This window comes from Grampus griseus (assembly GCF_964374135.1).
Source record: "Grampus griseus genome assembly, chromosome: 2".
NCBI lineage: Eukaryota > Metazoa > Chordata > Mammalia > Artiodactyla > Delphinidae > Grampus > Grampus griseus.
This window is the reverse complement of record NC_139018.1, coordinates 162219245-162240425: the sequence shown is the minus strand read 5'-3', so window position 1 is coordinate 162240425 and position 21181 is coordinate 162219245. Positions and strand designations below refer to the sequence as shown.

General features: G+C 38.6%; 1 protein-coding gene across 3 annotated transcripts in view; it reads right to left on the bottom strand.

Annotated features, from left to right (window-relative positions):
• Positions 1–1218: 1218 nt before the first annotated feature.
• PLXDC2 (plexin domain containing 2) overlaps positions 1219–21181 on the bottom strand; it is a 415558-nt gene continuing 395595 nt past the window's right edge. For all 3 annotated transcript variants that reach the window (XM_082647894.1, XM_082647893.1, XM_082647892.1), the window contains one exon: positions 1219–10946. In XM_082647894.1, coding sequence (XP_082504020.1) covers positions 10830–10946 — 117 coding nt within the window. In that variant the 3' untranslated portion in view covers positions 1219–10829. The remainder of the gene's footprint in view (positions 10947–21181) is intronic.

The following is a 21181-nucleotide window of genomic DNA, read 5'->3' as shown; positions in this document are numbered from 1 at the left end:
ACAAGGACTTTATCTTTTTTGTTTGTGGAGCCCTGGAGTCAAGCACACTGCATAGCACAGGATAGACATTCAATGAATGTTAGTTAAAATAAACTGAGGGGGAAAAATATTCCTAACTCCATGTCAGAAGGCTCTGATTCTGAAAAAAGTGGTTTGGAATAGAGGACCTGTGAGGAGAAGACCTGAATTTATAGGAGATAGATCTACAGCTAATTTAAAAGTTTTATGATTGCCATGAGCTTTTTTTCCTTAACATTTCCACTGCATTATTAAAGAAATGGTACCCATTAAAAGCACTGGCCTTAATGTTTTTGTACTGTTAGGGAAAGTTGCATGATTTGCATGAATAACTTTTCCCTTTGGGCATCATAAAACAATTTGCACCATTTAAGATCGCAGTTCTGAATTCACTCCGCGATATCAGAGTTTAATCAGCACAGTCCAAAAGATCCATACAGAGGTAAGATTTTACAAAATCTCTCTTGAATTGCACAGAGCAATTGCCCAACCAGCGCCACTGGCTGGGATTCCCGGCGCCCTCTGGCACTTGCTTCCTGGTTCCGGAGTTCAGGCCTGTGGGTACTCGCAGCTGTGAAAAGGATAGCCTGAGACTGGTGGATCAAGAAACAGGGAAAGAATATTTGGACTTCAAAGCATCTCAGTTCAGACATTCTACTTAAATTAGCTGAGAAAGACGTACAAGCCTTTCCAGTTTGGGAAAAGGGGATGGAATAAGAGAGAACCTTCAGCAACTCATTTGGAAAGTCACGGAGGTTCGCGAACCAGGACTAGCGACAGAGGCAGGAGCTGAACTGCAGCCCCTTGACTTATTCCGGCACGAGGATTTTCACTGGCAGCTCAGAGCCCACCTGTCTGGCCCAGAACGACACAACATTTGGGCTCTGTGGGCTGGGAGCGGAGACCAAGTCCCCACCTGGTTGCCGTGACACTCCAGGTGCTCCGTTTTCTATCGTTCACGCTAGTTGGTATCGGTCCCACACTGGGGCACACTTAGAAACAGAAGGACTTTCTACCCTGTCATTAGCCTGTGGCTCTGGACTCTGCAGGTAGATTTTCTTCCACGATAGGTAAAATGTTTCAAAAGCTAATGGTGGAAAGAAAACGAAACTACATTGAAAGACACGGATAAACGTGTTTAAGAAATTAAAACAAAATGATCATTTATTGTTTTTAATATGTAGTCAAATATGACAGCAGTATTACGCAAATGGCTCCCTTCTCTCCCTTCTAAAAATCCCAAACGTGTTAACTCCAACCGAAAGTGAAAGAAAACATGATTTAATTCTGAAAATCGCAATTGACAGAGAGAACACACATAGCACTTGGTCACCACCAGCTTCCAGATCTTAAAAGATAAATTGTGTCACCATGGCAGTCGATACACTGGCTTTCTTACAAAATTATTACTAGGAAAAAAACCAAAACAAAACAAGATTCCCCACATACTGTAAGCAGAAGAAATGCAGAAAAACTTGGTTTAAGAAGCTGTGTGAGGAGAACTTTAATGAATTATTGCAATCATAATGATCCCCAGGTAACAGATAGATGGCAAATTAATAGACTTTGAGGAAATACATTCAAACTTAGATAATTAATCTTACAGTGAAAATAATCAAGAAGCTTGCAGAAGTATGTAGCATCTGAATTACTGAACTTAAACAGAGGATTCCAGTAAAGGTCTTCTGCTATCAGACACCATCAGTGCAAATCCAGATACAATCGTTTTTACATTTGCAGGTTCAGGTATGTCAAGCATGAGGTCATCATGAAGTATGCGAACATTATTTTACCATGAAAAAATGTGGTCTCCGATGTCTCATTGACATGGCAAAGGAAATAGGAATGATGCCCGGAGGACTGGAGTAACTTCAAAATGCTCAGTTTTCCAAGTATTAAATGAAGTTTTGGAAAACCTCAGCAAAATTAACCTTCACCTGGCAGACATGTCCTTGATTTGAAGTCCAGGGCTGTGGAAAACAGAAACAAACTCGCAATGTGATGGGCTCACCCACCGTCTTTCCTTTTGTTTGGGGCTGACTGGGTGTAGAGGGTCGGATTTTCCCCCCAGTGTTCTCTTTCAGCAGCTCCACAGAGAGCTTTGTGATTCTGACAAAGGCTACAATTATATCCACTTCGAAATGCATTTACAAATATTCTCTGCGCTGGTCCAACTGGCGTGAAACACAGACAGCCCTCTGGGTGCCCGGCTTCTCCTCCTTTCACCCTTCAACGTTTCAAATGACTACAGGCAGAATTACCAGAAACAGTAGTAAATTCCTGGCACTGGAAGTTCCCATGATCCCAGCTGGCATGCAAAAAAAAAAAAAAGGCTGTTTCTTTTTCCCCCTGAAAATAATGTACTTCCCAGGCACTGTCCAAATGCCTCAAATGAGGCAAATGAGAGATTTGTTTTGACCAACCAATGAAAAGACTTCCCCCTTCTCAGCTAGGGCCCTGATTTAGTTCTAATAAACACAAAGTGTTTGTGTCTAAAGAAACTTAATTCATTTCCCTAAAATGATTTTAACATTTTTCAGCAAGGGAAGCTCTGATTTCACTTGATGGTATTTTCAGAGTAGCCTGGTGGAAGACACTTCACATGAGTTTTTATTTCCCTGCTAAAACTATAACACTCGAGTATATTTTTGTTCAAACTAGCCTTAAAATTGTTGCTTAGGCATGACCACAAAGTCTAGACCATAGGATGGAGTCTGAGTCCCAAGATGGTTAAACTTCACAGAGATCCAGCTCTGGGTCTACAGAATACAGTACCCTTTCTTATCTTTTCCTCAGGAAAATTATTTATATTTTTTATTGTATTTTATTTCCTGTGTGCGGTTGGCTGTCTCATGGTCTCTGGTATAAGGGATTCAAAGAACATGGTCATGCCTTGTAAGTCAGACGGGGATAAGCAAGAAGCCTCTTTTTGGTCATTACTTGCACCTAAGTAACCCAATTCCCTAGAGCAAAAGCCTTAATGATTTTCGGATTGGTGCCCTAGAAGAGGTACAGGCGGATGATGGCTGAGTTTTAGCTTTAATGAGGACACCTTTACCTTCTGGACGTCACGTGTTTCTTAGCATAACTTACAGGATCTGTGCCCCAGTGTCTCAATGTCTGGCCGACTTAAATTTGAGGTGGTCTTCATTGAATATTTATTTGCACATTGCTCTGAAGAAGTTGAAAATTCTGCTTGATAGCATATTTTGATCTTTACTTTTCCCATGAATCATTCCCATCCACCCACTCCTATACCTCTTCCCACATAACGAACGTCTAAAATTAGTTTCATGCTATGTATCTATTTGATAGGCACAAAAGGTTTACAGCTGCATGATTAGTAAGTGATATTTTGGTCACGAATATATATATATATTTGTAATGCTAGGGAAGAGACAGAATTTTTTTTAAAAAAATCAATACTCCAGTGGTAATGAGAGAAGTCACTGAGGTTTTTCAACTGGAATCAACATGAATATATATATTTTTTTCTTTAGTCCATTAGGAGAGGCTTTTTTTATTAAAGTAATTCTCAAATGTTAATAGATCTTAGAAATTAGAAAAAGGTGAGCACGAGCATATGATTTGCATTAATTTTTTCCAGCTTTTTATTCTGGATTTAAAGTAACATAGACTCTTTCAGTGTGGATAGTGATCTGGAAATTAACAAGAATGAACACTGAAAAGCCAGTGATGATGGGTTCCATAACTTTGTTATGGAGAATCGATTCAAGAATTTAGGCGATTTTACTTGAACAATTATCCTCTTACTGCTTTGCAATAATTATTGTGAGAGCAGTGGGAACTGGATGGTTTAAAAGGTATGTCAGACAGTAATTAGGCAGATACGTTGCAATTTAAGTTGAAATTGGAAGGTCAACTTAATCAAAGCCTTAAGTGTTACCGTAGTGTCTGGTATGACGGTGGTAGAGAAGGAATTCATATACACACTTGAGGATCTCCTCGGTTGGAGTGTTCTGATTTCTGTGATGGTCTTGGGAGAGGTCACGCTGGATGTGCTTGTCAATATTTTATAGCCTTGGACTTCCTAATCAAGGCTTTTAGTCGTGTGTGCATATTAGCAACTTGTAGCAAATAATTAAGAATGTTTCCAAAGTGCGTTGGTCTTTTGGCAAAGGAGTAGAGGGAGACCTGTATTCCAGTTAGGGGTTTGTTGTTATTTCTAAGATACTCTTAAGGGGTTGTGTTTTATAACTTCACCAAGTTTTCCAATTGGTGCAGCACAGACACAAGTACAAACACAGGGTTATTTATAGGAAATTACAGGAATGCTGAAATAAGGCACATTAAATCAGCAGGAACTTTGGCTTGACATATTTAGACATTTGGACATTTCCAACTTTTGATTACTTGGGACAGTCAAAATTTTTTCCCAAAGAGGGGTAATAAAAAATCAATATCAGAGACAGAAAACTCAAGAAAAAAAAGAAATAGAAAGCTCATGCAGATATACTTAAAATTAGATGGACCAAACGTCAACTTCTATGCACATTTGGAAAGCAGGATGATGGAGCACGATCTGTAGACATGTGAAATAACCAAAAGAAAACTCCTCCAAGTCTCTGAGATACTTAAGTTGTATGACACCAAGTCCCCAACCGAAGCAAAAATCATTGCAGCAGCTATTTCAGGGCAAAGTAAAAACACCAAACAGCCTTCTCTCTCGCTATGAGAAAGTAAATTCCTAAGTTCCAGAGATAACCCATCTTCTGATTTCTCAATACATTTGTAAAACTGAGAGATGGAGAAATAGATAAAGATGACATCAGGTTGTGGTTAAACTAGTGACTTTTATAGTCCCTTCTAATTCAAAGAGTTTCTGATGTCGTCTTATTATTAATAAAAAACCTATCTATAATGAAGATTAAGTGACAAGAGAAAGAGAAACGTTTATTTTTTCCTCCTGATATATTTTATTCATTAGATAATTCAGTAGTTTTCCCAATCTCACCCCAGAGGACATTTGGCAATGTCTGGAGACATCTTTCGTTTTCACAGCTGGGGTGTGTGTGTGTATGTGAGCTACTGGCATGTAGTCAACAGAAGCCCGTAGGCTGCCAAACGCCCTGCAATGCAAGGGACCACTCCCACCAGCCCATCCCCCATCGAGAATTAGGGGGCCCAACGTGTCAACAGTGCTGAGGTTGAGAAAACCTGAGACAGTCTAATGAATGACAAACAACCACACACACCTAAAGTGCAAGTGTTTCTTTGATCTACTGGTGCTTCTGGAAGACCCTGAAACAATGATGCTGGTAATTCACAAAGCCACACAGAAATATTAGAGTGTGAACAGTTCTAACACCTGATCAGGAAGAATTTAAGTGCCCTAGAAAGTCCTCCTGGGTCTGGGACAATTTTGGATGAGTAACTGTTCCTCTTCTTAATGAAATTAACACATCCTTTGAAACACAGCCAACAGCAGAGATGGGCAGTGATGTATCGTATTTCAGAAACGTTCCTCAGGCCAATACTTGAGAGTTCCCTATCTAAGTAGACTAGAAGTTGGAACTGGAAATTGGATAGAGTAATAGTGATCCTATCAATCTGCAGAGCTGTGTTGGAGGATTTCACCATATTACAATTATCAGTGGACATGCCTGATCTCTTACTGTTTGTATTTATCACTGTATATCACGAGATCTAGCACAGGAACTTGGTTCCCGTAGGTGCTCAACAAATATTTAAGTGAATTGGCTGGTTGAATGAATGAACAAATGAAGAAATGAATCAAAGTGCTCTGTAAAATGTAAAGTGCTCTACAAACACAAGGAAGTAGGAGTATCAAATACATCATGCCACAGACCTCATAGTATTTGCTCAAAAAAGCTTCTTAGGTTCAAATGAATTATGATAATGTAGTAAGAAAACCTGCTATGAAGATTATTAGTTTTCAGGTACGTCTGGGAAGAAATGAAACAAAGGCAGTACAATTTTATACGGCACAAGATAGTATTGCTAACTTAGGTGGCCACAGGTAGGCGTGAAAGAAAGGGACATGCAAAACCGAATGAAGACTCTGAAATAGCCAGAACTTGAAATTACTGGCTGTTATAAAATGGTACCATTCCTAAGACACACACATGATGGAGGAATATTGGTCCAATGTTCTCTACCAAAGACAGAACAGAGAGTCAGTATAGCAAATGAAATTTGCTTTTAGGTAGAGTGTGCCGTCTACGCTGCTTGGCTGGCCTTAAATGCTGATGAAGGGCTGTAGGCAAAGGCAACTGGAACAAAAACAACCAGTCAGGAGTCTTAAGTTCAAGATCCAGTTCTGATGCTGGGAAAATTACTATATCTCTCTGGGCCTCAATTTTTCTGATCTGTAAATGAAGAGGTCGGATGAGATGACCTCCAGTGATTCTGGCATATAGATGCTGATGCTAAAAGCTGGAGGCTAGGAAAGTGAAAACAAGAGCAATCTTTGGGAATTAATAAAACACATCATAATAAAATATCTTAAAAATGCTGGAAGAAACACAAAGCAAAATAACATTTCATAGGAGGAAGAAGCCTCAACCATAGCATCTATTTTTCAGTTAGTCTTACTTAAATATTAATTTCTTATCATAGAAGTGTCTTCAACCGAGGCATGGGTTCCAGCAAAACTTGTTTTTTGCCCTGGGCTATAGACACTAAGGGCATTACCAAATTTATACTCCCTCAGAATGAGGAAATAACATGAGAATTTTTTGCCAAAACTAATAAATCATACTAATCTGAGAATATATATTATCTACATGTCAGCAACATTTAAATTTATTTTATTCCTTTCATATAGTGTGCATTTGCAAATTTTTACATTTAAAATTAAGTTCCACATATTTTTATATTTTAATGTGACAGCCCCTTACATTTGTGTGATAGGGATAAAACACATATTTGAAATTATTTGTTTGAGGTACTTTCTTCTAGAGAAGCCTGCTGGTCAGCTCCTGAGCTTCCCTTTGTTGTGAAGAGAAAACTGGGAAATCAGAAGAAACTAGAGAGGCTCAGTGGCTCTGTACAATAGAGAGTTGAGCCAGAGGAAGGGGGCACACAGGGACTTTGTTGTGGGAGAGGAGGGATAGTTGAGGCTGATGTCATGCAGAGGAAATATTAAGAGAAAATATTAATACGGGAAAAAAAGAATTTAAGCAGTTCTGTGTGGCTTGAGCGGATTCTCCTTTGGCATTTTCTCAAGAACTGTATTGATTGGACTGTCTTTGAATGCTTTTAGGATTGATGGACTTTTTTCCCTTGGAATACAAAGCTGTGCTGGTACTGGACCAACAGATGTGCTTTCCATGGCTTCTGTTGACATGAAGTTTTAAAAGTCTATACATTTAGTCAATCTACATAATAATAACCTTGCAAGGAAGACAGGACAAAAATATTTTTATTTTCCAAACTTGCAAATTGAGACTCATGGCGGTTAAAGTGATTTTCCCAAGATAACATAGTGGAGACTCAAAGCTGCGTCAGCTGGGATTCTTTTCATTACTCTACGCTGCCTCTCTGCGAGCAAAAACGCTTAGATAGGCCCAGGAACTATCAAATCTATTTCTTCTCCTCCTCCTTTTCTTCAAGGGGAGGGTGTTAAAAGGAAAGACCTCTACAGCAGTGTTAGTAGAATTTTCTGCAATGACAGGAGTGTTCTGTGTTGTCCAATATGGTAGCCATGAACCACACGTAACTACTGGGTGCTTGAAATAGGGCTAGTGTGACTGAATTTTTATTTTTATTGAATTTTAATTAATTTAAAGTGCTACACTTGGCTAATGGGTATAATATTGGACAGCACATTCTAGAAGCTCCCTGTGAGAGAGATGAGCAACTGCCCCAGGTATCGCAAACTAAAATAATAATGGGGGATAAACTGTACTTTATTATTTATCTTTAGTTTTCTAGTTGTTAGTATATCTTGAAGTCCAAACCTGTCATAAACAAACCAACACTGTGGTCAAGTGTTGGCTTAAGATATTTTTCTTGACTTTTAGTATCTTTACCTATTCACTAAATGTTTTTACAAATAATTAAGATGAAATAACTAATTTCCTCTGTAGCACCATTTATCTATTTCTCCAGAACGTTGTATGTGTTCCTCTGCTATTCATAATTTGTAAAATTATTTTTATTCTCTCTCTACTATGTTCATAATATATTAAGTAATGTACAGATGCACCCTTTCTAATACAGAATATATGTAAAGTCCAAAGCATCAGAGTCCATTCTGACTTTCCAGAAACTTCGTGTATGTCTGCTCTTCCTTTGCAGTAAATGGGCACGAAGAACAAACCAGAGATATAGAGTAGAATGAAAGTTTCATGAAAAAAGGGATTCAGCCAGCCTTCCTCCTTACCGCTAAAAGATTCATAAACAACAGAAACCTCTTACCACCTTTAACTTTGGGTTTGGTTGGGAAGTTTTTCCACACTTCAGCAGCCCTTTTTACTTCTGAAAAGTTTTCCCTATTACTGGGTGCTCTAGTTCATTGAACAATTTAGAGTTTTATGTTATTTTACAGAATTGTCGATGTTTTTGAATCGAAAATGGAAGACGAGCTTCGAAAGGAATAAAGATAACATTACTACTTCAAAGAATTGCAAAAGGAGTTGGATATATATATGCATGACTTATATAACTGTCAATCATCTCCTATTGGAAGCCACACCTAACACAAAAGCCAGTGAAAGAAGCATCATCTTATCCTAGAAGGAATCGTCTATGTGTTCCTTATGTCTTTGTAGAGTACCCGTTGCACCAGTTACATTGGCAAGTCATTTGGTTATTGCTAACTGACCAAACCTACTCCACAAGAAATAAGTTGGGTTATTTCCTATAAACTGAACGTAGCTATAGCAGAGAGATTGTCATCACAACCTTCAATCACCTTGCTTGTCAATTGTTTTGCAATTATTACCTAAGCAGGTTAGGAAAAAATTATCACCCTCATCAGGTACTTAAAAATGTAAAGCAAAATATACTTGATGGAAAATGGCATAAGTTTACATCCGACAATTGTGATGATAAAATATGATACTCTGTCAGTGGACTGATGTCATTCGATGTAGACATGTGTATAGATGCTAAGTTGGTAGTAAAGTGCTGCTTACGAGACATCTCTGCTTCTTGATACCTGAATCTGCAAATGTTGGACACGGTACCCTACAGAAACCAATAGCTTCTTGGCACAAGACATAAGTTTCATGGGTCGAGATGTTGATGAAATTGTACACACAGTACCTGAATTTAAACTTTAGGAGCTCAATATATATATTAACCACTTTCCTCCTCCAGGGATGAATTTCCTGTCTTCATTCATGGGGAGGTTTCAAAATCTGGACTGTGATTATGAGGCAAATGACAGATCCATCTAAGGAGCTTTTTGCATCTGCTTTATTTCACCAGGGAGGGAAAGGGGTTGATATGAATGGGAGAGCAGATCAAATAGGCAGGAAAATGATGGGCACTGCAACTAATTGAACCACTTCTGCTAAGTGACATAAAAATATTCTAATATTAAGGATTATTTTACAACTCTATGGAAGTATGCAGTAATGCATCTCGCATTTGTTTTGTCTTGATGACAAAATGCACTGAGTCACAAGAGCCTGCCTTGTGTTAGTTATAAACAAAAATATATTTATATATATATTTATGTAACTACTATGTGCTTTAAAGAAAATTACTGTATGATTCAGCAGGGTTCTTTCCTTCTTTTTATCGCCAGGGATGTGCTGCCTTGAATGGCTTCTTAGATTGGAATCGACAATGAAATGGGCCTTTCGGACTGAAATGGCAAAAAGTAAAAAGCGGAAACAAAAACCCCATGTGTTTAGAATCCCTTAATGTTTTTGCCTCAAAAACGATTAAGGAATTCTTCGTATTGTTTCCTTTTGTTTCCTTCAGCCAAGAGCAACTGTGGCTTCGTAGGACTTCACAGTGGGCGGTGGAGGCAATACTTCTTAAAACAAATCAGATGTTTAACTCTGAGGCAGGGGAACCAGAAGCCTCCTTTGCCTCTCCCTCCTTTCTCACACTTAGCTAAAAGGCTGCGATTCTGTCACTGCTCATAGAGTGGGCAACCAGAACAAGGAAGACGGAGGCGGAGTCAGAACCTCCAGGACAGGTAAAAGATTCATCCTGTAAAGTGATGAACTTGTTGGAACAGGTGGGTCTAGACCAGAAAAACAAAACCCTTTAGCCACACGTCTGGTGAAAAGACAGAAAAACCTCTTATTTTGTGTTTGGTTTTGCTCCTGCATCAGCTCCTTTTCTCAGCAAACTGAAATATTCATCATTGCTCTTTTGAATGAATGGGTTCAGGCTGTGGAACACAGTTATCAGAGAAGAATATTTGAACCAAGGTGTAGATCCCTCGTGAACTAAAGCTTTATTATTTTTTGTCTTGATCCCTTTGCAACCCTGCACCTCAAGCCAACAGCATTGTAATCTTGTCATATTTCTGATAAGTCCACAGGAGATGTGCTGAGTGAACTTTAGAGGTCATTCCACTAGGGAATTCTACGTTCAATGGTAATAGGTATCCTCTATAAGTTTTAGGGTTTTTATTTTTTAACCCTTCCTGGGCTGGGCTTGTCCAGAAATCTCATCTCCTTCTGACTACAGCAGCTTAGGGCTCGTGTGTGTGTGTGTGTGTGTGTGTGTGTGTGTGTGTGTGTGTGTGTGTGTCTGTGTGTGTGTGTGTGTCTGTGTGTGTGTGTGTGTGTCTTAAAGGTATAGGCAAATTTTTAGTCTTAACACCTGTAAGCCAGCACTGGTGCTGTTCTGTCCTAGAAATTTTAGCACTGCTCTGATACAATAAAACCTTCTTTCTCTCCAACTGGTTCAACCTCAGCATAGGCAGGATGGCCAGAACCTCTTCGAAACTTCATCGCAGGCCATCTGCTTGGGCGTCTCTGAAACAGGAAATGTAAAATAGTGAACACCAGGGCGATGGTCATATCATAAGAAAAATATATTTGCCAAATATTTTAGATGAACTTCTGATTTAAATTTAGTAACATATTAAATGATCTCATTACTGCCACGGTTGGCATTATACATGCTCAAAGCACTCTCCATTATGGCAGTACCAGAGCCTCCCAGGTGACAGTCCCTTGGCCATACCTCCCCCCACAGGACTGAGAGCTTCTCAAAGGCATGGTTTATGCCTTATGCATATTTATGTCTAAAAGACTCCATAAGGGTCCAAATATAACTAAGCAAAAGTGAACGGTCATAAAAAACAAGTCTTCTTAATGTATAGCCACTGACGCTTTCTCTTCTCTAGAAGTTAATAATGATATCACTTCATTTCACTTATTAATTCACTCAAAAACTTAAGCCATAAAATTCTACACAGTTCTTAGACGTGTGCTTCAAATTTGGTGCTAGACTTCCTAGCAAAAAAAACCGCCCTCCAAAACAAAACAAAAACTAATAGATCAATCACATTAATATTAAGCTAAGAATTCCCATAGATGACTTTTGTGTTTGAAAATTAACAGATGTCGTGCCCTGAAAACTGAATCCAACATCAGAGGGCACAGACAATCTCAAACCTATGTAAATAATTGCACATGTAGACACTGGTCCTAAAATACAGGTTATTTGTATTGACACTTCTCCCCAGCACTGGGTCCATCAAATAAACCTTCTGTGATTTACAAATAGAAGTGCTAAAATGAATTATTAAGTTCCAGGAGGAGAAGACACTAAAAGGCATTTCGCGGCCACAGTGACACTAGAAACTATTACTCCATTTATTAGAGTGCTTGCAATTTTGGAGTAAATAAAACGATAAATATTAAAGGAAGTTTATTTCTATCTAAAGCATTTCAATGTGAAAAATGTTAAATATCAGTGTAGATATACAGGCATTTAGCAGCTTTCTAGATTTGCCAATTACATTCCACTGTCATGATTAATGGCTGTAACATCAGGCAGGAATGACTATTAGCTCTACCTTCTGGAAAGATACCAATCACGGTCATTGCATCCTGCCTACTAATAATATTATGTACTGTCTATACAACATTATGTGGTCAGAATGCTTTATATTTATTAGCTGATTAAGTCCCATGATGCAAGTGAAACTGAATTATCTTTACTTTCCAAGAGAAGAAGGTAAACCTGAGAGGGATAAAGGGCAAAATAGCGTGTCTGTTGGAACTAAAAATCATCATCAGTGGAAATATACTAATCGTTTCTAGGGAGATGGACCCTGTAATTTATGGTCACTCCTGTTTGCAGGAAAATGCCAACAGGCTCACTCTTTAGAACCCCCACTCTGGTTTCAGTTACTTCACAACTGGGCTTCTTAGGGCACAGCTGCCCTGTCTTTCTCTGAGTGAAGCAGCACCACTATGTCTGTTCTGAAGTCCCACCTTCCAAGGCCCACCTGGCCTGGGGGTCCAGCGGGCAAGTACAGCCCTGGGAAGCAGCACAAGTTTACAACTCAGCACATGAAGACGCTGTGCTACAGGTGACCATGAAAAAGGAGTGCGGATTACCATCAAGAAGACAACAGACAGCAGGTGCTAGGGAGGATGTGATGGAACCGGAGGGAATCCTTAGACACTGTAGGTGGGAGTGTAGATTAGTCCAACCACTAGGGAAAACAATGGGGTTAAAAATAGATGATCCAGCAATTCCACTTCTGGTATATACCCAAAGGAAGTGAAAACAGGAGTTTGAAGAGATAAATGCACTCCCATGTTTATTGCAGCATTATTCACAATAGCCAAGATATGGAAACAACCTGAATGTCCATCAGTGGATGAATGGATAAAGAAGAGGTGGTATATATAGTGGGATATACACAGTGGGATATTATTCTGCCATGAGAAAGGAGGACATCCTGTCATCTGTGACAACATGGATGGACCTTGAGCACATTATGCTAAGCGAGACAAGTCAGAGAAAGACAAGTACTGTATGATATCACTTATGTGTGGAATCTAAAAAAGTCAAACCTAAAAGAGTAACAAAAAGTAAAACAGTGGTTACCAGGCAATGGGGGGTGGGGAGATAAGATTGATAGAATTTAAGGGTATATGCTTGTAATGGGTATTAAATAATGTTGTACTATAAGTATGTAACGCAATAAATGTCATTACAACAGCAACCATATTACGATATATAAATGTATCAAAGTAACATGCTGTATGCCTTAAATTTACACAACTTCAAATTTATCCAATAAAAAAAATAAAAAGGAGCGCCATTAATGAGAATGTTGATGATGATGCTTGTGAAAGTTATATTTTATTAAGCTCTTAACCGTATTTCATGCAGTTAGTAGGTAATTTACATACACTATCTCATTTAAAGTGTACAACTCAATCATTTACCTTTCGCACAAACCTAAAAAGCTAGCAAATGGCAGGTCCAAGATTTGAAATGAGATCTGTCTACGTTCAAAGTTAATTTTCCCCGCTGTAGAAATTAGTTCTTAAAATTCAGTAGTTCGTGTATAACCTATCTGAAATTTGTGAACATGGCTCTATTTTTATTTCAATCTTAAACTATAACATTACCAACAACTTCAGGATTCTGTTAATAAGTCAGAATGACTAAGTTAATAATTTTCTTAGGTGAAAAGATTGAAGGATTGTTGATAATGTTTATCATGTTCTTTGTGGACTCATCACAGAGGTTCTCAAAATTGAAAGTACCAAAGTATTGGACAATGGAGCTTCCTCTGTTAACCCAGCACAGACTTATTTTCTGAATTAACTGCATATCCTTAAAGAAAATTTCTTTTGATTTACCACTACTCATTGTAGAAAAAAAAAATACCCCAACAAGATTTAAAATCACTAGAGATCCTACCACCCACACATAATTTGATTCAACTATCAGTGTACATCACTTGTATGCATTTCTAGAAACATTAAATCATTGCAAATACTGTTTTATGGACTCCTTTATTTCCAATTAAGAGCACGAAAAAATTTATGAACTATCCCTCTACAAAATTATTTTAAGTGTCTGTAGAGCAAACTACTTATAACTCAACATGATTTATACAGTCAATTTGATTTTGAGATTTTTTTCCAGATTTTTTGATAAAATAAATAATGTTACAGTGAATACTTTTGTTGCTAACCTGATGGGAATAAAATTATTGGGCCAAAGAGAATGCACAAATTATTTACTAAAAACGCCTGAAATGTCTAACATGGTGCTAGAAGCCATGTTGAAGGAAATGTGACCAAAGAAAGGTATGAAACATGGTTTCCACACAGGAGATAAAAACCATTTCAGGGGAAAGGGATACATTGAGGTAAGACTTAATAAAGCCCTCAAGTAAGCATTCTACAGATGAACAAGCTAGAATAGGTATAATCCAACCACAAAATTATTCAAGACTCCTATTTGTGCAAAACTGAAAATTTTATATTTACTCCTAGAGCTTTTGACCAGATGAAAATAGAGGGTATTTCCCATAATAATATGTTAAAATTTACAGTGAAATCTAATAGATGTCATGCAGCTGGGGTTTTAAACATTTGGTCCGATTTTACATTCTTTTACAATTCCTTGATATCTCAATTCTAGCCCTAAAAATACCAGAGTCATAAATTTACCAAAATTCTGCTTCCTTTCTAGAATGCTTTCACATATCACAGATAAATTATATGATCTTAAATAAATCACTTGATTTCTCTGGGCCTTTGTTTCCTTATCTGTAAAATGATATCTGAGGATTTGTCCTCTAAAACTGTAGGATCCTTATGCTTGCTTCCCTGAGATAACGGACTTGAACACCGGAGAGAAAAATTATTTAAAAACTCCTCTGGGTCGTGGTTCTCCTGACCATTGTCCCTCCTGCCTTCCTGCACTAGCTTTTAGGATCCCTAAATTTAAAGGAAATCTATGTAAATTAGTCCTAACTGACGTCGTTTTCCTAGGTCAATCTGTAATTGTTCAGAGATTTCCTTATATAAATGACAAAAGGGGGCAGTTCTGTGACTTCCACAGAATGACTGCATGTTTAGTTCTCATAGAACAATCTTTAAGGTTGGTGCTATAATATGAGACATCTATCCGATGGACAAAGAATGGGCATCATGTCTGGCTCTGCCATGAAGTATGACGGACAGGTCACAACCCAGCACTTAATACTTTTTTCTTGAGGCTGAGACATGTCCAAATCTGTGTTCTTTTTAGAATGGCTAATTCAAATGGTTACAGAAACTGATGGGGGCGGGGGGGGCCACAGGGTCACGTGCTAACAGAGCAGGATCTATGCTGAAAATGGAAAAATTCGAACCAGACTGTAATGTTAATTCGTTACAGAGATTCAGGGTGTCATGCCTTAAAACAGGACTGGGTGTAATGCGTGGGTGATCTCTAATTTCATTTCTGAGAATTATTTATGCGATTAATCAAATTCAGAAGTAAATGTTCACACTGATATGTTGGCACTGGGGTGGGCCGTGAAAGCAGGTATTCTCCCTAATTACTCCTTCAGAACTAGTAATTGAACAGTCATCCAGATCTGTCTCAATGGTCTGTGGCAAGATAATTAGCTGAAATATCCACAAGCAAACCTGCAGGGTACCCTTGTTAGTAGTGTAAACAATACTGCAGCTGGAGACCTGTCTTCAAGCTCGGAGAGCAAAGCGGATAGTGCTTTTTATGGGTTAGATGAACCCTTGAAAGGCAGTTACTAGGCGTGAGTGTGAAAGACAAGGGGTTAATTTTGAAATTCAAGGCCCAGCTAGAAGACACCTGTGGTGCCTGATGGCGTTTGACAAGCAGTTGTTCTGAAATTTCTAGTATTTCTTCAGTAAACAGTAGGAAGTGGAAAGAGGCTGGCATCCTGAGGCACGGACAGCATCTCGGTCCCGTCACTTCCCAGCACAAGACTCAGGCACAGTCCCATGTTTTGTTACTTAGCTTCCCCATTTGGAAAATGAAATGAACTGGATGATTGTTTTCTCAAGATTTTCTTTTCTAATTAAAAAAAAAATTAAGCCATAGACCCTTTGTCCCAGTGAAATTTTACCTGGAAGCCCAAACAGGATCATTCAGAGTATAGGTCTCTCTTCATTGTGATGGAGGGAACCCTGCTCACACGCTCCCTGAGCCCTCGGGGGGGCTGGGGGGGAGCTATGGATCCTATACCTTCTAGAGCATGTTTTTGGAAACTATAGAATGAAATCTGCATTTCTCACACTTGCATACAAATCACAAGGGATCTTCTTAAAATGCAGATTCTGATTCAGCAGGTCTGGGGAGAGGCCCGGGACTCTGTGTTTCTAACAAGGTCCCAGGTGATGCTGCTGCTACTGGTCAGTTGCAACTGCAAGGGAAATGCTTCTCTACAGTCTCTGCAATCAGGAGCATTCCTTACAAGTGGGGGGAGGAAGAAATATTGAACTTTAACTTTCCTTGAGTCTCCAGTGGATCTTTGTGGAAATTGATGTGTTCATACAACTGGGTCAACCTTTCCATATTTAGCTTTGATCACTTTTGACTGTCCAGAGGAAGGGAATCTTCTCTCTTTTTCATACTTCTAAGTACAAATTATTCTCTAATCTCATTTTGGGTTGAATATTATTTCAACACAGGTTACTTTCAGTTATAAATCTGGGTTGCCAGATTTAGCAAATAAATCTACAGGACAACAGTTAAATTTGAATGGTAGATAAACAATGAGTAATTTTTTAAAACTATACTTCCTGGGACATATTTATGCTAAAAAATTACTCATTGTTTATTTGAAATTAAAATTTATCTAAGTGTCCTGTATTTGATTTGGCAAACCTATCCATAGGAAAACACAATATAATGGCTCTGGGCCCTGGCCAAACTTGCAATCTAATTAAAATAAATGACTCCTGTTTGTGGCCGTGTCTCTTTGCTTCATGAATTGTAGGTCACTTTTTTCTTAAAAAGGGTAACTCAAATGGATTTGTCTATCTTTTGGTGTGGCCAAGAATTCTAAGCAATAATTCTTGTGTGAAGCAAAGTCTGGGTGTTGTTTTTTTTTTTTTTTAATTTTTATTGGAGTGTAGTTGATTTACAGTGTTGTGTTAGTTTCAGGTGTACAGCAAAGTGAGTCATTTATACATATACATATATCCACTCTTTTTTGGATTCTTTTCCCATATCGGTCATTACAGAGTACTGAGTAGAGTTCCCTGTGCTATACAGTAGGTCCTTATAAGTTACCTATTTTATATATACTAGTGTTTATATGTCAATCCCAATCTTCCAAGTTACCCCTTCCCCCTACCTTACACCCTGGTAACCATAGGTTTGTTTTCTACATCTGTAACTCTATTTCTGGGTGTTTTTTTTACACATTCTCTACTCATCCTATTTTGGTTGCTTTTCCTCATGTAGAAGTTGTTTTACTGTCCTGCAGTTGCCCCTTTTCCAACCTAAAATTATGACTTGCCAGTGGTCTGTTGCCTTCATTCTAGAACTGTGCTGTGGATAATCCTGAAGAATTAGTTAATACAACCATAGTTAATATATGCCCAAGATGAAAATTGTCCCAAAGCATGTGAAGAACAGCTATTTACTGGGAATAACAAAATCATCATATTACTCACATAATTTTCCAAACGCAAAAGTATTCTTAAAGGGGGAGGGACAGGTCGGGAGTTTGGGATTGACATGTACACACTGCTATATTGAAAACAGATAACCAACAAGGACCTACTGTATAGCACAGGGAACTCTGCTTGGTATTCTGTAATAACCTAAATAGGAAAAGAATTTGAAAAAGAATAGATACGTGTATAGATATAACTGAATTACTCTGTTGTACAGCTGAAACTAATACAACATGGTTAATCAACTATACTTCAATATAAAATAAAAATTAAAAAATAAAATGAAATTAAGTGATTTTCTATTGGCTCCTAAATTACGTACAGATTCTTTAATATGGGGAGAAAGATCTTTCAATCACACAGCTCAAACACTTAATGTCCATTTGTTTTTAATAGCCCAGTGGATTTCAGACATGACTAAAAATAACATTACTTGGGGAGATTAAAACAAAAGTATTGAAGTCAAAGCCCACCTTGGCCAACTGATTTAGAATCTCTCGCTGGGGCCCAGGCAGGTGAATTTTTTAAAAAAGTTCTTTGGGTCAGTCAGATGCACAGTGAGGGTTGAGAGCCACTTTCCATGTCTACATCCCATGCCTTCCTACTCCGAGCCTTGGCCTGTGGTTCTCCCCTAAACTGGAATGCCACTTAGTTCATCATTTTTACTTATACAAACACTATCCACTTCACATTATTTCTGAGAAAGATTTCTGGATTCCTACCTACAGATGAGAAGTTACTTTTCATTCTCCTGCGTTGTCTGAGACATTTCCTGATATTCTAGCTACATCTCTTGTCACATTTTAGCACACGTTGTGGTTGTTTATGTGGTTGCATACATGTACTATATGTATCTGTCCTTGGAGTCAAAGTCATATCTGTTCAACTCTGAAATAGCTGTGGCAGTGGTGTACTGAAGATATCTGACATCTGGAGTAGATCCTTTTTGTAACGTCTGCCTCCTCTGCAAGACAACATTATTTTCAGTCATAATCAGAAAAGGAAATGAATAATAATAATGGCCAGAAAAGAAGCAGACACTGAAAACCTTCCTGTTTTGAACTTCATAGACATAATCACACCAGCAAAAGACATTACAAATAAAAAACAAAACAAATATTACTGTACAAAAAGGGAAGATGCAAATGACAATGTGTTTCTGAAAAAAGGGGGAAAAGACAGATGAGGGAATATTGCCGAATGAGTGAGGACCAGATTCAGAGAACGATTTGCACTTTGCAATAATAGAATTGAAGTAACCCAAGTTCTTTTTCTTTGTCTTTACAACCATAGTGCCATCGTTCTTTCTTTTGAATCTACTGTTTTAACACAGATGCGTGTAGTACTCTGTGGGTTGGAGACCCGTTGATCCTGAACACGTACAAGGAACTCCAGATGGAGTCATGATTCAAAAGAATTCATTTATTCTCTAAATGAATGCATGCAGCTGAGTCGGCTGTGAGGTGCCAAGCGTGTAGCTGGGAGTTCTCTGAATTAAGTTTCATGTAGAAGACAATATTCATCAAAGGAAAAGTAAGAAAACTGTGCTCAGTTGAAGTTTACATATATGCTATGTTAGTAAAGCTCAATAGCGACTGAATCAACTCTTCAGACCTTAGATCAGCAAAAGTTTTTAACACAATTTAGAATTTCAGGTACACAGTGATAATAAAAATCTCACCTTTTTTAGTCAGTTCTATTGTAATTATACCATTCTCTATAGACAATGCGCCCCCTCATGACCTGCACCTGGGGCAGATTGCCCTCAAAGCCCTACCCTGGGTTCCGCATTGATCTACCATGTCTAGCAAAGTGTGATGCACAAGGAGATTCACGAGTGTTCGTATAGACTTGCATAGATCTTCTACAGTTTATGCCCCGTGAGACTCAGCACACAGAGACTTTTTTCCTCTTTTGACTTCAACCCATTATTGGGCATTTTGTTGCCCCAAATAAGAATGACTGGTTAATAGTGACTATTAGCGCATTCATGTGGATATAACTGCATTCAGTCAGCGAATAAAAATTTCTATTTAAGCACCTATATGTAAAACACAACAGTAAGCTTAAGGCACTTAAAGTATATTAAGGGAAAATAAGGTATTTGCATACAAAAGCTTGAATACACTTGAAGCTAAAAATGCAGACAAGGGATTTGATTACTCAGTATAAGGTCAAGTATGTGCTGAAAGTATTTAAAAGTAAATTTTATGAGTTTGGAGGAAAGAGGTCTTTTGGATTTGAGTCATCAGAGATGGTTTCATGAGAAGATTGAACATGAAGAGAGAGGACAGAATGAAACTCTCAGTGCAGACTGCAGGCTGCTTGCCACTGGTTTTTTTGCGCTTTGTTTTTCCCCTCTACTTTATCTCCTCCAGCAACTTTAATAACTTCAACATTCTCTTCTTCAGGATTCCTCCTCAGTCGTTTTGAAAATATCCACTTTTATCTCTTCTATATTGCTCATTCTATCTTATCTCAAAACAGCCACCTCCAAGGCCTGGCCATCTCATGGCACTGCACTACCTCTAATTCCTTTAAATTAAGTTCTCTCATCCTTATCTTAAATCCTCATCTCCTACATTTTCCTATTCCAGACCCTAAGCTGTCACAACTACTGCAGAAAAAAGTTACATATTCACGTTAACCCAGCCCCAAAGAATTGAGGCAGGAGATAGATGGGCCCCAGGCTGAGCAAATGGAGTTCGTCCCCTTTGGACAGAAACTCAATAATAGCAGGAAAATTGGAGAGGCTGAGCCCTGCCCAGATAAAAGACAAGAGACCACATATTTCTCATTCTGGAAGTCAAGGGGACCTTCCCAACTAGAAACCTCCTTGGAGGTCAAAAGGGGCGTAATGTCAATTTATCCATAGGCCTCTTTGCTGGAATCCATCTTGGCTAAGAGATGCACGTACACACATGGGAGAATCCTGAGATATACCAAATACGGACTCAGAACCAGACAAATCAAAGTGATTGGCCAAAGGAAACCTGGAAGAAATGCCCCATATAAGTGATTCAAACTACCACGAGAGCACGACTCTCTCTCTGAGTCCCCCCCATGTGTCTATCCACATGTACTCTTTTCCTCCTAATAAACACTTTACTTGTTTCACTACTTTCCGTCCTTGTGGGAATTCTTTTCTGCAAAGTCAAAGGGCCAGGGCCTTGTCACTGACCACTAGTCTAGTGGCTAGGATTCGGTATCTCACCGCCGCGACCCGACCTCAATCACTGGCCAGGAACTGAAACCCTGCTTCAAGCAGCTGCGGGTCGAGGCCACCTGAGATCAGAATTCCACTCTTTCAATTGGGAACTCATTGACTCATTCACTCTTCTCTTGTTAAATCCTCATGATACCCCCAGACTCCGTCCAATCCCAATCCGTGCTGTCCTCTCTCAATCTCGTATTTCATCACCCATTTTTACCAAGAAGATGAAGCCATTAAGGTGCTAACCCTTTCCCCTCTCTCTTCACTAACGCCTTCATATCTACTCATCCTTTCTTCTTACCTGAAATAAAAAGATAGTCTTCCTCCTTGCATAGCTAATTGCATTTCCTACTCAATCCTGTCT